Consider the following 21,020-nt stretch of genomic DNA (forward strand, 5'->3'; position numbering starts at 1 on the left):
CTACTAGTCCCTAAATAGCAAAAAAAACAGTTCTGGGTAAGAGCATGATGTCTTCAGAGATGCTACAGAATTGACAGAAAAAAAAGTTCTCTTGTAATATAGGTTTATCCACAAGTCTTTGCCAACTTGCTTTTGTACAGTGAGATTGTATGATACAAAACTTGACTTAATTTCTTGTGTTGCTTTGTCTATGTAATTCTTGTTTTCTGTGTATTTGTCCCAAAACAAAATGTTATTTACATAAAACGTGAATATAAATATGGCGGTTACCCTACACTAAAAATTAGTGTACTTACAAAGAAAACAAAGTTTTGGCCTGTAATAATGTATCGTCTTTGGCTTCCAGAGGTTATCAAGAATGATGTCTTGGGTATTATTTTTTTGACTGCGCCTTCATAAGGTACAATATCACAGCCCAATTCTGTTTTTTAGATATTCATAATTCAGAATGGCTTTAAATTTATTTGAATGTAGTCTCAATAGTAATGTAAAATATCAGAAATCTCTCAAATAAAAAAATACGCATTTGAGAGTTGACTAATGCCATTGTCGTCTTTTCTGTGCTGAGATGTACTTTCCTTTTTATCAGCCTAGCTTATTTCTGAAAGAAAAAGGGAATATTTTTTATGAGACTCCCAGTTTAAGAGGTATTATTATTATTATTATTATTATTATTTGACAAATGGGCAGTGGTGATCTACTTTATAAGCACACATTTGGTACAACTGGAGTAGCCTGGACTTGAAGCTCCTTGGGAGCAGGTTACCAGGGCCCAGTGCTCACCAGGCTGCTGTTCCATTAAGAGCTCCCCACTGGAGGACTTGCAGGGACAAAACTCTTGTGATGTGCCTTGTGATGTGCCTATTTATACTTAATATTTAAAATGTGTGTTGCTTGCCTGATGCACTGAAATGCAGTGTTTTCCACTTTCAGTCTGTTTAGTCAGTGTTTCAGAGCTGTCTTCTGATATTGGAGTAAAAAGCTGGGGTTTCAGAAGGCCGGTGTTTAGATGTAAGTAGTGGATTTCCTTGTGCTGTACCATAGCCTCTGTGCCGGTGCAAAACTGTTTTCATGATGTAGTGAGTTGCTTTCTACCTCCTATAGTTGCAGGATGTGTGACAACAGGATGAAGCAAATGCCCTTGTCTAGTGTCTCCAAGTCATACATTGGCCTTGATCTGACATCTGCACGGAGCAGAGCTTTTCACCTGCACGGACTCAGCATTTAGCAACCCATCTGCAGGACTGTACTTGTAATGGTTACAGTATTGTGATATATAATGAAGCTGCAATATTTCTATTGTAAAAACATATCTACCAGGAAAATATATCAGCCAGGTTCTCTGCAAAGGCTGCCTTTCTGTAGAGTGCTTAAAACTGCTTGCACTGGGACTTTGCAGCACAGGCGGAGATCTGACGAGATGCTAAAGGTCATCGGATTGCTCCTGGCCTTACAGGAGGAGTCACAATGTTAAAATGTGTTTTTTTCAGGTTAAAGGGGGTGTGAATCAACACATTCACGTGGTTCTCTGTGTGTATGTATTTGTGTATGCCATAGTAATTTCAGCTAGGATTATCTAGATGGTTGGATATATTTACAGTCTTTGTTAATGTTAACATAATTATCCTATAAGGCTTTCCACAAATGGAGTAATTTGCTTTCCAGATTTCTACTTCTCTTTTTGTACTTACCTTGAATAAGTCAAATAGAAAAGATGACTTTCACTTGTTTTTTAAATTTGGTTCCTATTCTCATGCACTAAATTACATTGCAAAATGTTCAGGAGGCTGAAGCAGCAAGTAAAACCTTACTGTTGTGCCTGTTAAAAAATGGTTGCTTTTTATTTTTATAGTACCTTGCAGGCCTCTCTATCATGTTACAGGCTTGACATTTTAGTTGAGGAAATTACAATTTTCTCACTGGAATAACAAGAACTCACAGAAATGCAAAACCTTTATTTTCCTAAATAAATAAAATAATGTGCCTTCAGTTTCCAGGGGTGAACCGGGAAAAATGAAAGCCAAATTGCAATCCTACGAGTAGACTTGTGCTCACAATGTAGCTTCCATTGGTTAACACCAGTAATGCTGATAATGTCCAAATAGTTGGGGGTTTATTCACACATCTGGTGTAAGTGGTCTAAAATATAGTTTAATACGGTTTGTGATTGTTGTAGGATGATTCTAGTATCAGAACTCTTTGCACAAAAAAAAAAAAAAAAAAGAACAAAAAAACCTCCAATACTTTTGGTCATAAATGTGACTCGTAACTTCTGCTGGCACAAATGAAGGCTTTGCTCATTTTTAATTTAGCATTCTCCTCTTAGTGAGCTCTCCCCTTCTCTCCCCCTGCCCTTGCCAGGAGTATGGGAATCAACTACCAGAAGGACAAAACCACGTGATGCTGCTGGTGCTTCTGTAGGATGTTCTTGAAGTATATTAACGTGCCAGAAGTGCCAGCTTTGGGACAGTGCTCTGAGGGATGAGAAAGCAGGCTGTCAGCAAGCGAAGTGTCTGGGCATAACAGTTAGGTCTGGACCAGCCTATGCCATCGCCGAGCTCTCTCTGCCATGCATCTGTTTCGCACATCTGTGTGTAGTGTGCGCGTGTGCCTCTTTCGCTCTGGTCGTCTTTCTCTGTAGGTTACTGCCAAATGTAACTACTGCTCCAGTGTGTCTTTATGGTGCTGTTCGTAAGCCGTTATGGAACAGTTTTATATTTGGATGATGGAATTTCTCCAAGTTAAAAACGTGCTGCTGGGGTTTGGAGGCATTTTCTTGCTGAACGACGCAAGTAGTTGTCTGTGTTTTAACAGCGCTGCGGCACCTGCAGGGAAAATGCCAGTAGGTGCCTTTAGGTATCTAAATGTGCGTGAAAATCTGCCCCAAGAGTTGTTTTTAGCAAATAGCTTGGAAAAATTCCTCACTTTCTTCCCTGCTGTAGACTTAAACAAATTTTAATTATTGTAGCTTGGAAAACTATACTTGAATTTGAATTATGGATGATTACACTTTATAAAAATGGTGATACAACACGCACGCTCCTTTTCCAGTACCTTTTCCAGTTTGGCCAGGACAACATATACATTCTTTGCTAAAATGATCACGGGAAGAACACATGGGATTTTTTAGATTACTAGCTGCTCATTTCTGTGAAAATTCTGCATTTTTTTAGATGACAGTGTTACATTTTTGTGTCCCTGTTTACCTGGGAAGATCCTCAGCTATCATTCTGCCAGTTACACGAGCATTACTTTGCAGTCGAGATTGAAAACAAATGTTACTTTAACATCATGCAGCAATAAGACCAAACAAAACAGAGTAAGGATGGGAGACTTAAAATTTATTCAGTGGAATTTTGTAAGGACTAGCTATGTAAACATGTTTTTTCAGTGTGGGTGAGTAAAATTAAAGAAAAGTACTATTTTTTTTTTCCAGTTTGGATTTTTTCTGATGATTGCGGTTTCATGCTCTTCCGTGAAAGATGACGGGCTTCATGGTAGCCTCACTCAGATGCTTAGATCTGTGATGATCAAGTGGATACAGACTAGAATACAAATAATTCACATCCTGGATTATAATAAAATATGCAGTGGGCAGGTTTGGGAAAGTGCAGCTGCCAAGTGAACTTTGAGTTTGGTAAGGACTTCAGAGTGAGGGGAAGTTAACTTTAAAATTTACTTGCTTTTAAGCATTTGTCTGCATCAGAGCATCTAGAAATAATTCAAATTTATTATCCCACTGTGTACACCGAGGCGTATGTAACATCACCGTTTTACTGAAATAATAAGTGTCAGTTTATTTGAGAAATGTGTAGTGGGGGGGGTGGGATCAGAAAGCAGATTTAGCCTGACAGTAATTTATCTCTACATTACATTGTACTGTTGTGAAATCCCTAAAAAAAAAATTAAAAAAAAAAAAAATCCTAGCACTTGCTATTGTATAAGTTAAGTTTTACTTACCTGTGGGCTGAGCTAGCAATTTATGGGTAGTTCAACATACAGAAAATAGAGCAGATTGTGTGCTCAGAAGGGAACCTGGCCTTTGGATACCACAGTTTTATTATGTAAGGAGTTGCTCGGGTTCATCACAGATCAGTGTCTCTCCGCTGCTGCTGAAAGATGTGCCTTGTGGTGTGCCCTTGGCTGCTGGATGCACTTTGTCCTTTTACGACCGATACTTCGCAGTACTGGCCACAAATTCAGAAGCACGGCAAAAATTCCTGCTGGGAGTTTGGCAGAGAAGTAGGTAGGTGTCAGCAGAGAGCTGGAAAGCAAGTTTTTCTTTGCTAGTGATTGCAGAGAAAGGAGTAGTGTAGCGGCAGGAGCGTGTTCAAGTCTGTGAACCGTCACGTTTGGACGGGCGCTGGAGTCTGCCACTTGCATTACTGCTTCTCGTGGATGCAGCAAGGATGTGAAGTTTCTTGGATCAGGCTGAGGTTGCGGCTGTGTCCTCAAACAGATCTGCTGTGACATCTCTACCAGAGATGGAGTAGAAACCGTGGGATGGTTAAATGCCTGCGTCCGCTCTAAAACGCCAGACTGTCATGCTGCACGTGTGACAACGTGACCCCTTGTCCCTGCATCAGCCGTGTGAAGGGCTCAAATCTATACTGAATATACAGCTTGGTCCTTGGAGAAAATCATCTTCAGTGGCTGGTTTTTCTCCTTGGAGAGGCGTATGTGTAAAGCCTAGTCTGTATGTTGGGTGAGTGCTGGTGCAGAGCTGCCTGGCCTGACGCTGAGGTGTACCTGGTTCTGCGGTCAGCAATGTCAGTGCTGTTTACGATAGGTGGGGGATTTACTGGAGATGGAACAAGACAGAATTTGATGAGTTTGGACCCTCTCATGGCTGTCCATCTGGTTGGGGAACTGTCAAGGTGCAAGTTATGGTCTGCAGCCGTTCACACCTTCAGTCTGGTTCCCGTTCATGGGTCTGTCACTGGAACCCTGTCTGTACATTGCCAAGGTGCTTGCCCTGAGCAATGCAGGAGGAGCTGGAACCGGGTGGATAAAAAACACCTTGGTGGCCAAGCAGCAGGATTGTCGGCACAAAAAAGGCCTGCATTACCCGCGGCTCTCAGGCTGACAGTACAAAAAGGCCTGCGCTACCCCCTGCTCTCAGGCTGTCAGTATGAAAAGGCCCGAGCTCTCAGGCTCTACTGGAAAGCTGTAGGTGGTCAAAGCTGAACAGGATTCTTTATTTTCCTTGGTTTGAAGGAGCTAAAGAGAACTCGTTTTTAATCGCACTGTATTCTTGTAGCTAAATTCACTCACTCCTGTTCCTTCTGTAATCCTAGCTCTGTGTGGCAGAGCTGCTTTGATTTGAACTTCTGACTGCCCTATTTGGGTATATTGGCTATTTTTTTTTTTTTTAATTCCAAAAAATCCAGCATAGCTATTTCTACAGATGGCAATAAAATGAGAAGGCAAACAACTGCTAAGAACACCTCTGAAAAAAAAAAAAAATCACAAATGGAGACTTTGCTTTGCAGTTCTGCAAGGCTCATTTCTCCGCCGGGGAATGAGGGTCAGTTTGCACAAGACCTGAAGCAATCGGAACAAGGGATTAGAGACACACCAGCAAACCGTGGCTAATGCAAACATTGCCCAAGATGTATGCATCCTGTATAGATCACGGTTATTAGCTGTTTGAAGAAGGGCTTGGAAAAAGGCAACTTCAGTCTTCCAGGCTATATTTGCCTGTGTGGATGCTGTTCAGATTGTTGGCATTTTATTTATTTATTTATTTTTGTGTGTGTGAGAATCTGTGCCTGTTTGGTATGGACTAGGAACAAGGTATAATCTGAAAAATTCCTAACAAAAATCAGGTGAAACTTGCTGCATTTCCCACTGCCAGCAGCCTGCTGTTGAACTGAAACAAGCAGTAACTTGTGATTCCTAATCCAGTAACTCATGATTTCTCTTGCCATGGAAGTCTCTTCTTTCGGAGATGTCTGGTTTTGCACAGAGTTCGTTTCACTCCCCCTTTGGTTTCTTCAGAATGGAACAAATACTAGATCGGCAATGGCCCCACGAACTGGTGCGGATGAAGACTGTTTCACTAGTGGTCTACTGACCACTTGCACATCCAGCAAGGTAAGTGGGAGTCCCAGAGCATGGATCTCAACTGAGGTTGGAGAATGAACTCTTTCCCCATTGAAGGACATTTGGGTAATGGTTCTGATTCAGATGTCTTCCTGAACTAGAAACTAAGAATTTGAATTTGATGCTAGACACCCAGATCCGATGCCAAGCATTGCAAATTATTTGGTTTCATATGTGGGCTTCCAGTTCTCAGCATGTTTCCTAAAATAATGCGGTTCCCTTCCCTCTTTGGAGTAACTGGCCTGGAAAATTGTAACTGCAGAACATTATATATCAATTTGTTTTAGTAAGAGGTTTATTTCAAAGAAATTCAACACACATTTTGCCCTTTAAAAATCACCAGGTTTAAATTATGGTAGATCCATTCTTGACAGGCAATTTTTGAGACTATAAAAAATATTGTTAAAACAGATGTGTGTAGCTTTCTGGTAAGTTAACACATCAGTGAAGTAACAAACTATCTACATGTTATATTAACATACCCATCATTTTTATGTTCACAAGTTAACCATTAATATCTGTGTAGTCTTTTCTTTTTGATTTAGGAAAGCACTCTTGTTGTGTGGTGGGATAATAAAGGTGAGGATTTGGATATGTGAGTGCATTAGGGGGTATTGATAACATTTGAGTTACAATCATTGCTGTGCTAAATATGACTCAACTTGAAGTATTTCCTGAGGATGAAAGTTTATAAATTTATTTTGGCTCAACTGGATGGATTTTTTCTATTTTATGACTGTTGATACTAGCAAAAAATCTTTTTTTTCTGTAGATTAATGACCTGCTTCCTGACATGTGAATGGCCTGAAATTATATGTTAACTGTGTGTTGTATTTGAGAACATTGATTCTGCTATTTAGAGGCTTTTTGTTAGATAACACAGTGTCTACGGAAAATGCAGTCTTAGTCTTTCATAGCTCCCTGTTCTGTGTTACAGGGATAGATCTGTTTTTAAAGTAACACTCTATGTCTTGACATATTTCATGACTTTCTAATCTAATTAAACACTATGGAAAGAATAATTATATTTTAATATGCATTTAGAGCTGCCTATGTACTACAGGTAGATTTTTGTATGTGAAACAGCACCTTAAAAAAAACCACCACAAAAGCCAACACCAAAACAAAACCCAAACCCAAATATACCTCTGAAAGCAGTAGCAAATGATGACAGGGAAGGTCTGTGGACGATGAGTGTGTTGCGAACCAAGCATGAGAGCTGTGTGTTACCTCTGTGTAGGTTACTCCTGAGCTGAATGGTTTACAGCTGAGCTGCCAGTCTGGCTTCTGGGCACTGCAGCATGCTGGATCCCTGGGGCTGGGAGGTGTTGGCACCTCACCTGCAGCTTATGAAATGCAAATGGTCTCTAGGTGGTGAATTTAGAAACTCTTGCTATTGCCTGCTCTCTTAGGCATGAAAACCCCTTGGGAGGGGAGTGGGGGCTTCGTTACAGCATTACATTTGCTGTAGTGGATGTCCATTATTTGTCATGGTTGGATGATGTGATCTGAGCTTCTCTACCAGCACACAGGACATGGTGTTTGTTTTAAGAAAGGTTTGGTTATTTTTGTTGTATGCAATGCCTTGTGTATTTATTACCTGTTCACTTCCTACCTCCCAACCTGCTTAATAAATAAAATCTGTCCTATATGAAATCACTGACACATTTATTTAATTTGAGGTTCTTTTTCAGGGCAGAGTTTGACAGTCTGTATAAAGGACAAAACGTTCCAATCTTTTTTTTTCCTAATAAATACAGTTCTTTTCCTCCCTCTTCTGCTCCCACTTTTGTATTACAAATTGTTTCTCAGAGTGGTTTGAAAAACTGTAATTTGAATAATTACAAAAGAATCAGTTAAAATACCAATTAAGGAAAAGAAGCAGAAAGTTCAACCACTCAGGAAAAGCTGTTAGAGCTTTCCTATTCAGTCGTCTTTTCCAGGCAGTCTCACCTATGAACTCCTGCACCAAGCACAGAACTGTATACTTGAACTAGGCAGGATGTAGATCTAAATATTTCATTTATACCTTTTTTTTTTCTTGGCTTTGAATTTTTGTTACTTTTTACAGAAACATGAGTGGTGATTCAAACTATTTTTAAAACTTCTTACCATCTCAGACTACCCACTCTTGTTATTTTTACCACATGAAATGTTTTGATGGCTTAAAAACTGCAATAATTAACTGATGTACATATGTCGATACGTGGAAGGCACAGACTATAGAAAAAAGGGAAATCAGACTTTATAACTCACTAGCCTGTGCACTGTCTCCAGATCTCAAAAAGTACAGAAAGCATCAAAGAGCCTTGGCAGGAACGGAAACCATTCCTGATGGCTTCTTTGTGCTACTGCACAGCCTGACTCAGAGTATTTCAGGAGGAAGTTGGATTTGGGGGCTGCAACAACTGCAGCTTAGTATTTTTTCTCCTCCAGGTTTGTATGAGCAATCTTTGGGTCCAATGACTCATTTACAGCAGCATTCAGTAACTAAAGCGAGGCGACTGTACTAATCCCAATCTCCAACCTGTGCCATTAATGACCTGTGTCTTGTTCCTAATTTTAAATTACAGTGACATGTAAGTATATTGTCAGTCTCTTGTACTTTGAAGCACTTGCCAAGCGCTCGCTCTCTCTGCTGGAGCTTACCTGGCCTTTGAGCCTGATCACTGTGGTGGTACAGCCATCAGCTCTGTTTACAGGGAGTGCCTTCCCACCAGGGCAGCAGCTGCTAGCCTGATGAAGCAGCTGTGCACTCAGAGAGCCATCACCACTGCTGCTCTGACCCCGGCCGGTTACACGTTCTGTGAAGCCAGCACCTTCTACTATTCCAAAATTCTTCAGGAACTCTTCAGAAAGCATAGTCTATTTCAGGCACACCCCAAAGGTGAAGCCCATCTTTGTGCTATATGTTCTCATGCAGAGCATACAGCTTCTCTGCCCTCCTTCAGTGCAGGCTGAGATACTGAACATTGTATTTCCCCTCATGCGACAGGTTTCCACCAGCAGGAGCCTCTGAACACACTTCAGTAAAAGCTTTTTCCATTCACATACAACCCAGCTAGCATTTTATCACTTGATTCAAACACAAGCAGGTGTTAGGTCTGAACGTAGAACTTTTCAGATTTCGGTGCTTGCTTAGTTCCTTTCCTCTGCTGATGTACATAGTGCATGTGCTCAAATTATTCTATTATTAAGAACTTACTGACTCACTGCTACTATTAATACTAAGCCCGTGTTTCTACTGATGGGCTATAGTTCTCTGGAATATAAGTAACAGCTTACACTAAAACAAATGGTAAAGAAAAAAATATTGCTTACTGATGCAACATAAGACATTCAGGATCTCAAAGTAGGACTGCTACCACTGTTTCAGTTCAAGTCACTTGCACATTATAGAATAATCTTTATATGCAGAATCATCCTACTTTTAACCCACCATGGACCCAGGACTTATCTAAGTAACACACACACTGGTTGATTCTGATTGACCATCTTTTTGCTATTTCTCACAGAATAGGTATGGCAAGCAAGTCTTGAAGATAGTCTCCTCATGTGACATGCTACAGCTCCGCAATGTGTGTGTGACTGAGCTTCTCAACCAAGTAGCTGTAATGATTTACCTACACAGGACCTTTGCCTTAGCCTTGTTGCTGGCACAGCTTCACGTGAAACATTCCTTAGAACAAAAGGGTCAGCATTAGTATTGTAGAAAATTTCAACCCAGGTGGCTAATCTTTACCAACAGAATGAACTGGTCTTGAAAGGCAAAGTGATAATAACCTTTACTGGAGATTTTACTGGAGTTTTGTACTCAGAGACAAGCTGTTTAAGAAAGCCTACTCTATTCAGAATATGGAAACACATTCTTGTGGCGCAGAACTACTCTTCCTGTCTTAAAAACAAGTGTATAAGTGAACCTTAGTTCCAAGCAATACACATAGATCTCAGGAAAAGGTCTGAATACTTGTCACTGAATAGGAGGGAATTTAAAAAAAACACACCTAACAGGTATCCTGTTTTGATTTTTAATGACTAAATGTAACAAAACCAAGCAACAATGAATGACAATTGTACATATACATTCAGAAACTTCCGATGTGTTAGTCTGTAAGTTGTGTGAATGGACCTCAGTACTTTTTTCCTCCTTATTCCTCCTCCCCCTCTCACATTAAAGATTTATATACAATGCAGCTCTGAACCACTGCTCAAGTCAATAGAAATATTTTAATTACCTTCAGTAGGAAAGTCATTAAGTCAAACATGGAAATAAAATACTTCTCTGACCTCTGTTTTAACGTCCCGTACCTCAGTGCTTGCTTTCATTTATCAGAATACCTTAACTGATTATAAGATTAGTATTTTTTTCCACTATCACGAATGTTCTGAAAGTTCACACGTGTTTCCTTTTGAAATGACTACTTATTTCAAACGCTGTTACTTGATTCATGTGTATGATTTACATGATCCAAGATGTGCAACTTAAATTTATAATGTAATCATTTAATTTAATAGTGCAAATACAAAATTAAGTGGACCAAATAAGAAGTTTTCTTACAGGACAACCCTCTTCAATCCTTAGTATTTCAGAAACACGGCTTTGTGAATCCTGTTCAGAAAGAAAACCCACCATTATTTGTTTTGTGTTCATAGATGGATCCCACGAAGGAGAACAGACGTTTATAATTCATTGTGTTGAAGACCTTGAGAGATTCTGCTGGATAAGTCTTGCAAGTGCTTCTTTACCTAGCAGGAAAACAAAACATATAAAACAAATTTTAATAAGACCATGAATAATGATGAACAAGTAAATAAATTAATATCATGTATTCAGAGTTTGATATCAGTATTTGTGATGACAGCTTTCAGGAAGGGCTGAGACCAGAGAGTTTTCAGGCATTTTAGAATTAGGTCTATAAAAACAATCGTGTGTATCTTGTAATAAACATGGAGCGCAGGTGTACCTTAACCTCCCGCTCTTAAAGCTGTTCACATTTTATGAGAAATCAGCACTGGATAATTGGCATTCCCTCTACTACTGAGTTAAATTTTCAACACGTATGTATGCTGGATTTATACATACCTTATACCCAAGCTCTTTTGTTTTTTCTTCCAGCATGGCATATTTCTCTCTATTTCTGTTCAGATGTTCCTTATCTCCAGTTCCCTCTACGTGTTTCAGTTTCTCATGTGAAATCTCTAGTTGTTTCTGGTAGTGATGGTGTTTCTCGATTTTTGCTTCAAAGTGTTTCAGCTCCTCCTAAGACAACAAATACAAACAGCTTCACAGTATTTTCTTTCCAAGGCTCCCTCTTCCCTTTCTTTTATTGCAAGACATCCCTAAATACTATTCTACTGAATTTGGCACCGAAAGTTTTTCAGCTCTCTGCTTCTTAAGAATGTCTGGACAATACGTTATCACCACCACCCAGACATCCAGTTTTGAAGGAAGATGTTGAAAACAACTTGTTGCGGAGACCTCAGTTGGAGACTGCTGATGTCTCTAAGGTGCTAGGAGATGACAGCAGTGAATATCAAATAAAGGTTTATGTACTCTTACTGTTGGAATAGAGTTCTTCTTTTCGCTGGGGCAGATACGAAGGCAAAATTTACCTCTTATGCTACTGTAAAATTCTGACAAAAACATCTCACTGAGGCTGCAGACTTCAGCAGACTTTCCTCTGACACTTGTAAAAGCAGGGCCAGTGAAATTAGTGTAACTAAAACACAGTCGCTTCTTTTGTATCCCAAGAGAATTGGGCATTGGGCTACACGTGAGTAAGTAAGATGACACTTCCATTTTGCTGATTATAATGGAACCATACATATGACTAGTTTCATATATTTCAAACATTATGATAAAAGATTTTTTTATTTGGTGTCTAAAGAGCAACATAGAAGTGACTGCATTAAGAGTAACACGGAACATTTCTTTAAGTGGGAAAATAGCTTTCCATAGGAGATCTTACTACTTACCCGAAAAGATTCAAGTTCTTTCTCAGTGAAATTGGCTGATTTTGCCATGTCCCACAAATCTATCACCCTTGGTTCTTCAAATTCTAAACAAACACATACCACCAAATGAAAATTCAGACAACGCCTTTATGCCCACCTCCTATGCATGATGAGTGTTCTTTTGTACACACATACAAAAGGATACACTAAACACTGCATTAGCAACATGGATGAAAAGGGAGAAAAATCCAAGCACTTAATTTAAAACTATAGCATTATAGCAAGTATTTTTTAAAAACCAAAAACACCCCAAACCCTAGGAACTGAATAATGGTGTTTGCCCTGCATGTTGTCTCATCTGCCCTCCTGGTACAGAAGGCATAATATCCCTTCCCATGTGGGCATGGAATACAGAACTACGCTCTTTGCAGGTTGTTGCTCCCCTTGTATTAGGCTTTTAGTGTCAGCTTGTAAACAGAACAGCCTGGCTCTATCTTTTCAGCTCTTTGTAGCAACACCATGTACTGTGACACTGAATAAATCATTGCTTTCCCACTGATTTTTTAAAAAATGAAATTGATATCAAATAAACATAAAAAATACTGTATCATACCACTGGTTGCGTCGTATCCCTGGTGACTGACTTTTCGCAAACGCTCAAATCCCTGATTGATGCTTCTTAGCTTGTCTTTGAGCTCTCTGTGTTTGTTGTGCAAGATTTCCTCTTTCACCAGGTTCTCTTCAGATGGGTTGATGACATTTTTGTGGATATCTGTTGAAAGAGGAAGTGTTATTGATTGTGGGTCAAATCCTGATAGGTCTAAAGCCCTAGAAATCCTTCAAATCTGGGGAGAATAAAATATGATCAGCATCTGAGCTGAGTATAATAAAGCATTGACACTAGACTCTGAGAAGCAATAACTCCATTTGCAGGTTAATATTGTAATCAATGCTCCTCAGTGCTCTGGAGGGTGCTATTACAGAAATGCCTTTTACCTCTTATGACCACCAGCCCCAGTTTTAGTAAGGCAATGTTCTTATTTTCCTAGGCTAGCAATATCCCAAGAAAATGGGATAGATATGGCTGATACGTCCCATGCCCTTCCCCCAGGCATTTCTTGAGCCAGTCGGGATATCCAATGTTGAAATGACTTCCAGCAGCTTCAGCTCTACAATGAAAATGTCAGGCTGCCTGTGAGCTTTAGAAAACTTTGGCTCTAAAAAAATTTTTGCTTGGATAAGTACAGCAAACTGGATTCAGCTCCTCAATGCTTTAACATGTGGCCCAGTGCCAAAGATATATATCCTCTTGGGCTCCCATTAGGGAGATAAAAAAATGCATATTCTGTAGATTTAGGACCACATTTTGCAGCAGCGTACCTATGCTTACTGCACAATTTCTAGTAAACTACAACAGCCATCATTGGTAGTCTGATGATACCGTCCCTGCTTGAAACACAGGCAAGAATCAGAAAACTGAAATGGCAACACTTTCATTAGCTTGCAAGATTTTTGGCAGCTAATGCAGACCTAAACCCAGCAAGTATCTGGGAATGTCAGCATCTGCAAAGCAGTTCTGGCAGAAATGTCAGACTTAAGGAGTTTCAAAGAAACTTGGAAACAATGGAGGCAATGGACAGAGAAAGAGTTGTACTGATCTCAAAACATCAGACAAATGTTCAGCCACCTTCTGTTCTGCTCACGGTCTCTAGCAGAATATTGTATTCATGGATCTTTTCTTTGTGGTGCTTAAACTCTCGCCAAAGCTTATCCAATTCCTCGTCAGAGAACTTCCCAGAGGTCTTGGCCTGAAAGAAACATGAACTCATTATATTTCCCTGGCCAAATGCTCTGACATGCAGTCATCTATCAAAACATCCCACCTCCCACGACATTTAGAAAATTATTAAGCCCATCTTTTCTGTAAGATCTTTTGTTTTGAACCCCTGTGTATTAGTATGAGGGCAGGAGATTTAGACATGATGGGGACTTAGTGGCTTTAATCATATCCCAAGGAAGTTTGCTTCAGACCTACAAAGCCAGACTTGCTATGGACTACGCAGTGAAAAGCCTCTGTCATTTCTATTCTGTGGAAAACAGTTTGATCCATAAATAAGGGCTGCGGAGATGCATATGCAACCATAAGGGAACTGTTTGAACGAGGGCTGCAGCATGATATTAAGCACAGTCTTAACTCAAGAAATCTTACTCTACTGGCAAGTGAAGATTTTATCACTACCATGCTCTGCAGTGATTTGTTTCTCACAGGACTACTTTTTAGCAATGAGGGAAGCACTGGTCAGACAGCTGGAGCACCACACACAATTCTGGTGACATACTTCCTGCAATGTATGACCAAAAAGTGAATGTTTTTGATACTTACACAATCCCAACTCTTTTTTTTTTTGCTTAGGGAATACTTGTAAGTGATGTACTTTACGGTTCCCCAGAGCACATGACATCACGTTCCTTGCCAGAGCTGCATGTAGTTACAGTAACATTTTAAAACCCAGCAAATCTCTTTCTCTGCTTTGCTACCACCACACTACCCAAGTCTAAGAATTCTTTGCTGTATCTACTTGTTTCTAAAAACTGCATTATCTCGTTTTTGTAAATTACTTTGCCAGTCTTAAATGCCCAAACAGACCATACACTTTCTGTTTTTATGCATGAATGCAGATCCTGGAAGGTTTCATTTGAATACCACGTTGGTTAAGTCCTTATTTAACACCCCCCAAATACCTTTCTAAAAATTCCATGAATACGTTATATTTTAAATGTATAATTTTTAAAAAAGACCAGAAAGAACAAGAAGAAAAACAGGAAAAAAAAACAAATAACAAAGAGAAATCATGAATTTAGTGAAATTTGAGGAAGAATTGTGTTCATCTTTAATGGAGCCAGGGGTGCAGAGGGGCAGATGCAGATCTCTGCTCTCTGGGGACAGTGACAGGATCCAAGGGAACAGCATGGAGCTGAGACAGGGGAGGGTCAGGCTGGGTGTTACGGAAAGGTTCTGCACCCAGAGGGTGGTCGGGCACTGGGACAGGCTCCCCAGGGCAGTGGTCGTAACACCAAGCTGCTGGAGTTCAAGAAGTGTTTGGACAACACTCTCAGACATGGTTGAATTTTTAGGTAGTCCTGTGTGGAGCCAGCAGTTGGACTCGAGGATCCTAGCAGGTCCCTTCCAACTCTGGATGATTCTATGATCTTATCCTCCATGATTGCTGTGGGTGTTTTTTTTTGGCAAAGAGCACCTGCCACACCTAGTGACCTGGATGCAGGTGGGATGCCCTTAGTGCACAACGATCTGAGCTACAGAGCACAGCAGCTTGGCCAGTACTTAAAAAACAGAGCAGTAAAGCTACCCAGTTCCAAATACGATGGCACTCAGAAGAGAAGAAACACAGATTTTCTACGTGACAATTCCTGGAAATTTTACCCACCTTGCTCCATAATTTTTCCAGTCTTGGGTCATCCAGGGTATCACTTTCTGTACCGTCTTTAATGTAGTTGGTATCGACTAGTTGAGAGTCCTTCTTTCCATTCATTCCATACTTCGTCATAATGACTGCACGGGGAATAGAAGATACATTAAAACCAGCTATGGATGTATGGAAGATGAGAGGCTGGCTGCTACATCCTTAACTTCCAGAGCTGGATTTTGCAGCTTACAGCGGAGAGGCTAACGGTTTAAGACACACAGGCCCCAGGTTTAACAACTTCTTCTGAAAACACCAGGAGCAAAGGAAGCTGTTAGCCACCTGCAGTTCCCTACTGACCTCCAAAGAACTGCTGCATGCTCAGCATCTCGAAAGACAACTTAGTATTTAATGGTTCAAACACACAGGTGTCTAACCATATATATATTTGATGCAAAGCTTAAACCTCTTCTGCAAAGCTGTACCTTACCATTTAAATTGCGTCTAAGCTTGGCTTCTTTCTCTCCGTCTTCATCTAGCCCTTCAGCCTTCAGTTTTTTCCAGCTTAGCTCATCCTTTTCTTGTATTTTTAGATCACTGTGCAACTCTGCCAGTTTCACAGCAGAGAGATGAAGCTAAGGAGAACAGAGAAAGGTTTGTATTCAGTTATATGGAGTCATCTTTTGCTGCAAAGTTACCTTAGAAGCCGGTACAGCACACGTAGCCAGTACAACACAGCATTTGTTTCTTTTACCCTAATGCTACGCATCCGAGTACGCAGGTCTGAAGGTATGAGCCACAGCATTCATACATCTCTTGCCTGTGAACAGGGCTATGCCCTCTGCATATTAATGTTAACAGACTGCGATAATGTAGCCTTCTCTCTCAGCTCTTCAGCTATGTTGACATGAGTGAAATTGTGCAGGGGTTAAAAAGTTGTATCTTTCTTGCAAGTTCCTTCAAGTAATATTTACATGGGATTTTCCCCCTCTTTTAACAGGACTGCCTTCTGAAAACAACCCTATTGTAAAAATGCCCAGTAACAATAACAAGGAATATGAAAGAAAAAAAAAATTAACCTGTTGTTCCCCTTTCTTATCTTTGTTTAGATTTAAATTTGAGTCAGAGAATTAAATCCATTCTGTTTCACTAATTCACAAAATGCACTTATGACCAAACATCTCAAACAATGTGCCACTGCCACCACACAAGCTTTCTCGTGGACCACTTTCTAACCTCAGCTTTCTAACCTCACAGTTCGATTGAGTTGGTAAATTTTGTCAGTACAGTTTTGCAGACTAGCAGGACATTGAGGATGGCCTTACAGGTCACAGAACTACTTTATCTCAATTTTTACTAGAAACAAAGCACACAGTTTACCCAGATCACTTCTCAACATGGCTTATGCACATTAAAACCATAGAAAACCTGGAGACATTCCCTTCCAACATAACAGAAGAAAAAGAGCAGATACTGAAGGAAAAAAAAAAGAAAAAAAAAGATTTAAATGTATGATATGTCAGCTTGAAATTTTGTGAAATACGCAGAGAAAACAGGAACAAAGACTATGACTAATACACAGTTGGCTAAGCGGCACTGCTGTAAAATGAGCCAAAATGTTCAAATTTGGCACTTCAGTTATTCACTTTAAAACAAAGAAATGACATAAATCATATTAAAGTTTAAAACTTCTTGCATGTGTGTTGATAATGTGAAGGTGGGGTGAAGAAAAGCCCAGAGAAGAGCGGTAATCAAAAACGTGCTAGCAGCATGACTTCCAATGGCGTTCTGCCTGAGCTCTCCCACTTGTTCTACCTCAGGTCCCCGAGCAGCCAGCTCCTGGGAGCTTGGATCCAGCTCTGAAACAGCCAGGCTCATCTGTCCTAGAATAAATGTATTTACTAGTTGGTGTTTTTTTTCCATTAAGATCAAATTGAAGAATACAAAAATTCTAATTTTCTGTGAGAATCCAGGATTTTTAATAAACACAGACTCAGAACTCAGTTTTATTTTTCAACATCAGAAACTGATGTTTAAACTGATGCTACTGAAAAGACAGCCATTCATCTGGCTGTTAGCAGGTTATTTGAAAATAATTCGGAAAAATGTCATAAATGTGTTCCTGCACTACATTCCTTTTGACAGGAATTTAGGAACCTATGCACGTTCTTGTTTCTGGTTTCAGTTTAGTCTGTTCTAGTACATTCAGCGTCACAAGACAACTTAATTATTGCAATTTTTAAACCAAGTTTTTCTCTCTATCTTGCACTTAGCTTACTGAAGTAACTTACCAAGATTTAGAGTGGCTAGAATCACAGATAAATATAAAATTTATAGAACATACTAAAACTTCTGAACCCTCCACTACTAAAGCCTCTCTATACTCTAATTTACCGTCTACTTTTGGAGAACTGTTTGATAAAAGCTAAGCACTTAGCAGAAACCAATTTAGTTATTATTTTTTATGTGCTAAAAACAAACAAGCGAACAAACAACCCTAAACTTTAGTCAGGTACTCATTTACTTTTCTGGAGCAGGCTGACCTGGACAGCCAGAGCGTCAGTGCTGCGGTGGTCACAAGTAACACTGCTTTGCTCAGCAGAATTGTGTCCTGATGTTCTGGGAGGAAAAGTGAGTAAAAAGTTTGCTATTAATTGTAAAGGAAATGACTAATCATCTCACTAGTTCTGTACTCTAATGTCAGCAGTCAACTAGCGTGGACTTAATATGCTCTGTTTTTTGACTAACCCTTATGAGACGCCAAACACAGCCCAACAAGGAATACCCTGCCTTCAATCCAGTAACTTAGGCTAGGGAATGCCCATCCAGGATTAATTCCTTTGCTTGAAAGAACTGAGCTCTTACCAGCCACTACCCTTTTCTGCATGCTCCACAATACTGAGGGCAGGAATACGGGTGTAACGAAATAATTTTTTTTTTTTAGCTCAGAGTGAAAGAAACTCTAGTACTAAACAATCACAGTTAAGGCTCTCACCTGAGCACAGTGATACCCATTTGCTGGTCCACCTGCATGTGATTTGGTGTAAATGAAATATAGGTGATATAACCAGCTAGGTGAGAGGTTTCTACCCTCCAGTGAGCTCCTGTCCTGTGCAAAGCAGGGACAAATGCCACTACCTTCAAGCAGGGCAGAGTGAGCGCATCATGGCCATTAAAAGAGGTAATACATTCAAGGTGCGGGTGTAGGGGACATCTGAGATCCTCCCTGGTACCTGAGGGACTTCACTCTCCATCTTCCTCTTGCTGGCATGACCCTGGATATAATGATGGGCTGACACGCTTCCATAACACAGGTATGCACAACAGAAAAGAGAAACGAGACACCTGAGAGAAAACCGCGGGGTCGGTTTAGGGACAGGGCACTGCGGCTCCTGCTCCGAGGTACCTACCAGAGGCAGCCAGGCCTAAAACCCGGGCACAAAGCACAGCACCCCGAGGTCTCACCCCACGCCGAGGGTCCGCTGAAGCACGGCCAGATTTTTTCCGGGAGGCCCCGGGTTTTCTCCTCCGGCCGAATCGCCCCGCTCCAGCCGCCGCGGCCGGCCCCGGCCCCCGCCATCCCTCCCCTCGCACCGCCGCGGGCCCCACTCACCCGCTGCGCCTTCTCCCAGACCTGGTTCAGCCTCACCACACGGAACTCCCCGGTCTCCCGCCGCTTGGCCCCGGCGGCGGCGGTCAGCCCCTCGTTGGCCTCCCGGGAGTATTTGCTGGCCCGGGAGCTGGCAGCGAGGAGGAACGCGGCGACCAAACCTACCAGCGCCCGCAGAGCCGCCATGTCGCGCAGCGCGGGGAACTACAAGTCCCGAAATGCCGGGCGGCCCCTGAGGGGCGGCCTCCGCCGCTGGGTGGGGGGCGTTTACGTCGGAAAAAGGGGCTGGAAACTCACTTTTGTGGTTTTTTATTTTCCATGTTGTAGTTTCAGAGAGCACTTTCCTTTGCCCAATTCGTACAGTGGCCGTGTTGTCCTTCGCTCAGCGAGGTGTCATTATCAGCTGTGTGAGGCAAAGGGGACAATGGCAGGTTTATGCACTGCACATTTGCTTGAACAAAGTTTTCTGCTATTAGCACAGTATTCAAGAGTGTACAGAAAAAAGAACAGGCCGCTGAGGAAGTGTGGAAACCAAGAACAGCGACAGCTCCTGAATATCCCCGTGAGGGGGAAGGACTTGGTCCTCCCTTGGAGGTGATAGCAGAGGGCAGCCCTGACTAGCACAGCCCTTTGGCTTTGGTGTGGGGAGAAGGAGCGTGGTTGGAAACATAATAACGAGTAGATTGTTTTTTTTTAGCAAAGGGGATCAACTAGGAGAACAGCCCCCAGGTTGGTGGTGCTTGTTGAGGGCAGATCTGGGGCAGGAGCGCCTGTTGCATGGCACTTGCCTCTCATCACAGCGCTTCCTGTACACTGCAAGCAACCAAGAGGTATAGAAGGCCATTAAACATTTTTGGAGGGGATTAAGTCTCACAAAGTATGTAATGCTGGGAAGATATCCAATAACTAATCCAGGATGGGTATAAATCCTTCCCTGGTTATTAAAAAAAATCCACTAAAATTGAACATTGCTATGACGGAAGCCCAGGGGATGTGCACTGAGATGCAGAACACACTTCATGTGGATGTTTTTGAGGGGAAGGTGGTGAAGAAAGCTTTTTCTTCTCTTGTCTTCTCTTTTTGATAAATCCTCTGCACACTGTAAAGCTTACTTATTATAGGGTCTTTGGTATAGCTGGACATTTCTGTATTGAGTTTTGTTTAGAATGGTGCCAGAGCCTGGCTGGTGGTGGAAGCAAAGGTTCACTTCATTAAGTGGACCTCGTGTGTGACCTTGAGCAAAGCAAAGCATAGCGCTGTAGTACTGTCAACACTAAGCCTTCATGCATTATAAATCAGTACTGTGAAAACAAATAGATTGCGTTAACTATAATGAGATTTCTGAGAACGATGCCCTGAGGAGGAATTTTACTGGACTTATTTTTGCCTCATAAGCAATATAAATCATCTTTCTTCTCTTCCACATTTTCTTAAGTTAATTCTCAGTTATATGGACCTAGAAGCTGTTGCTGTAAAACTGAATTGCAGAAGCAGGCAAAAGTACCACAGGATTGCCTCATTTATAAAATGAAGAATATGTTGTTTTTTTGAACATTGTAGTATGTTAGTGAAATGATGGTGGGAAAACATGCCCATCAGATTTATCCAAATGTTCTAGGCTGCTCCACATCAGTTTTAGGTTCTAGAGCTTGTTTTAGTCTCATTATTACAGCATATCTACGTATTGTTGAGTCATTTTGGAACAGATGGTTTCGTATTGTCTGTCATTTGAAGTATTGATTGAATTTGTAGTCTCTCTGCAAAGAAATTAGACCTCAATGCTCTATAAACTTTTATAGATTCCCACTATTTTTCTTGTATTAAGCTTAGCTATGGGTAGCTTTGTGCATTTGTTTGCTTGAAGTTTTGAACTACAATGGGAAAAATTTTAGGAGTAAGGAGTGCAGCAGTGCAGCACTGTTATTTTG

At 41.0% G+C, this 21,020-nt stretch overlaps 1 protein-coding gene and 1 long non-coding RNA gene across 2 annotated transcripts in view; one reads left to right on the top strand and one right to left on the bottom strand.

The window, feature by feature from the left end:
• Window positions 1-10,119: 10,119 nt before the first annotated feature.
• On the bottom strand, window positions 10,120-19,323 carry LRPAP1 (LDL receptor related protein associated protein 1). Its single transcript, XM_013179093.3, has 8 exons — window positions 19,096-19,323; window positions 15,973-16,117; window positions 15,507-15,631; window positions 13,748-13,868; window positions 12,674-12,832; window positions 12,082-12,164; window positions 11,189-11,365; window positions 10,120-10,851 (listed from the first exon to the last, which is right to left on the bottom strand). Exons 1-8 carry the CDS (start codon window positions 19,276-19,278, stop codon window positions 10,786-10,788), a joined length of 1,059 nt encoding a protein of 352 aa, XP_013034547.2. The 5' UTR covers window positions 19,279-19,323; the 3' UTR covers window positions 10,120-10,785.
• LOC106034755 (uncharacterized) overlaps window positions 18,470-21,020 on the top strand; it is a 32,270-nt gene continuing 29,719 nt past the window's right edge. The window contains exon 1 of the long non-coding RNA XR_001206282.3: window positions 18,470-18,796. This is a non-coding gene — a long non-coding RNA (uncharacterized lncRNA). The remainder of the gene's footprint in view (window positions 18,797-21,020) is intronic.

Source organism: Anser cygnoides, chromosome 4 (genome assembly GCF_040182565.1).
Source record: "Anser cygnoides isolate HZ-2024a breed goose chromosome 4, Taihu_goose_T2T_genome, whole genome shotgun sequence".
NCBI lineage: Eukaryota > Metazoa > Chordata > Aves > Anseriformes > Anatidae > Anser > Anser cygnoides.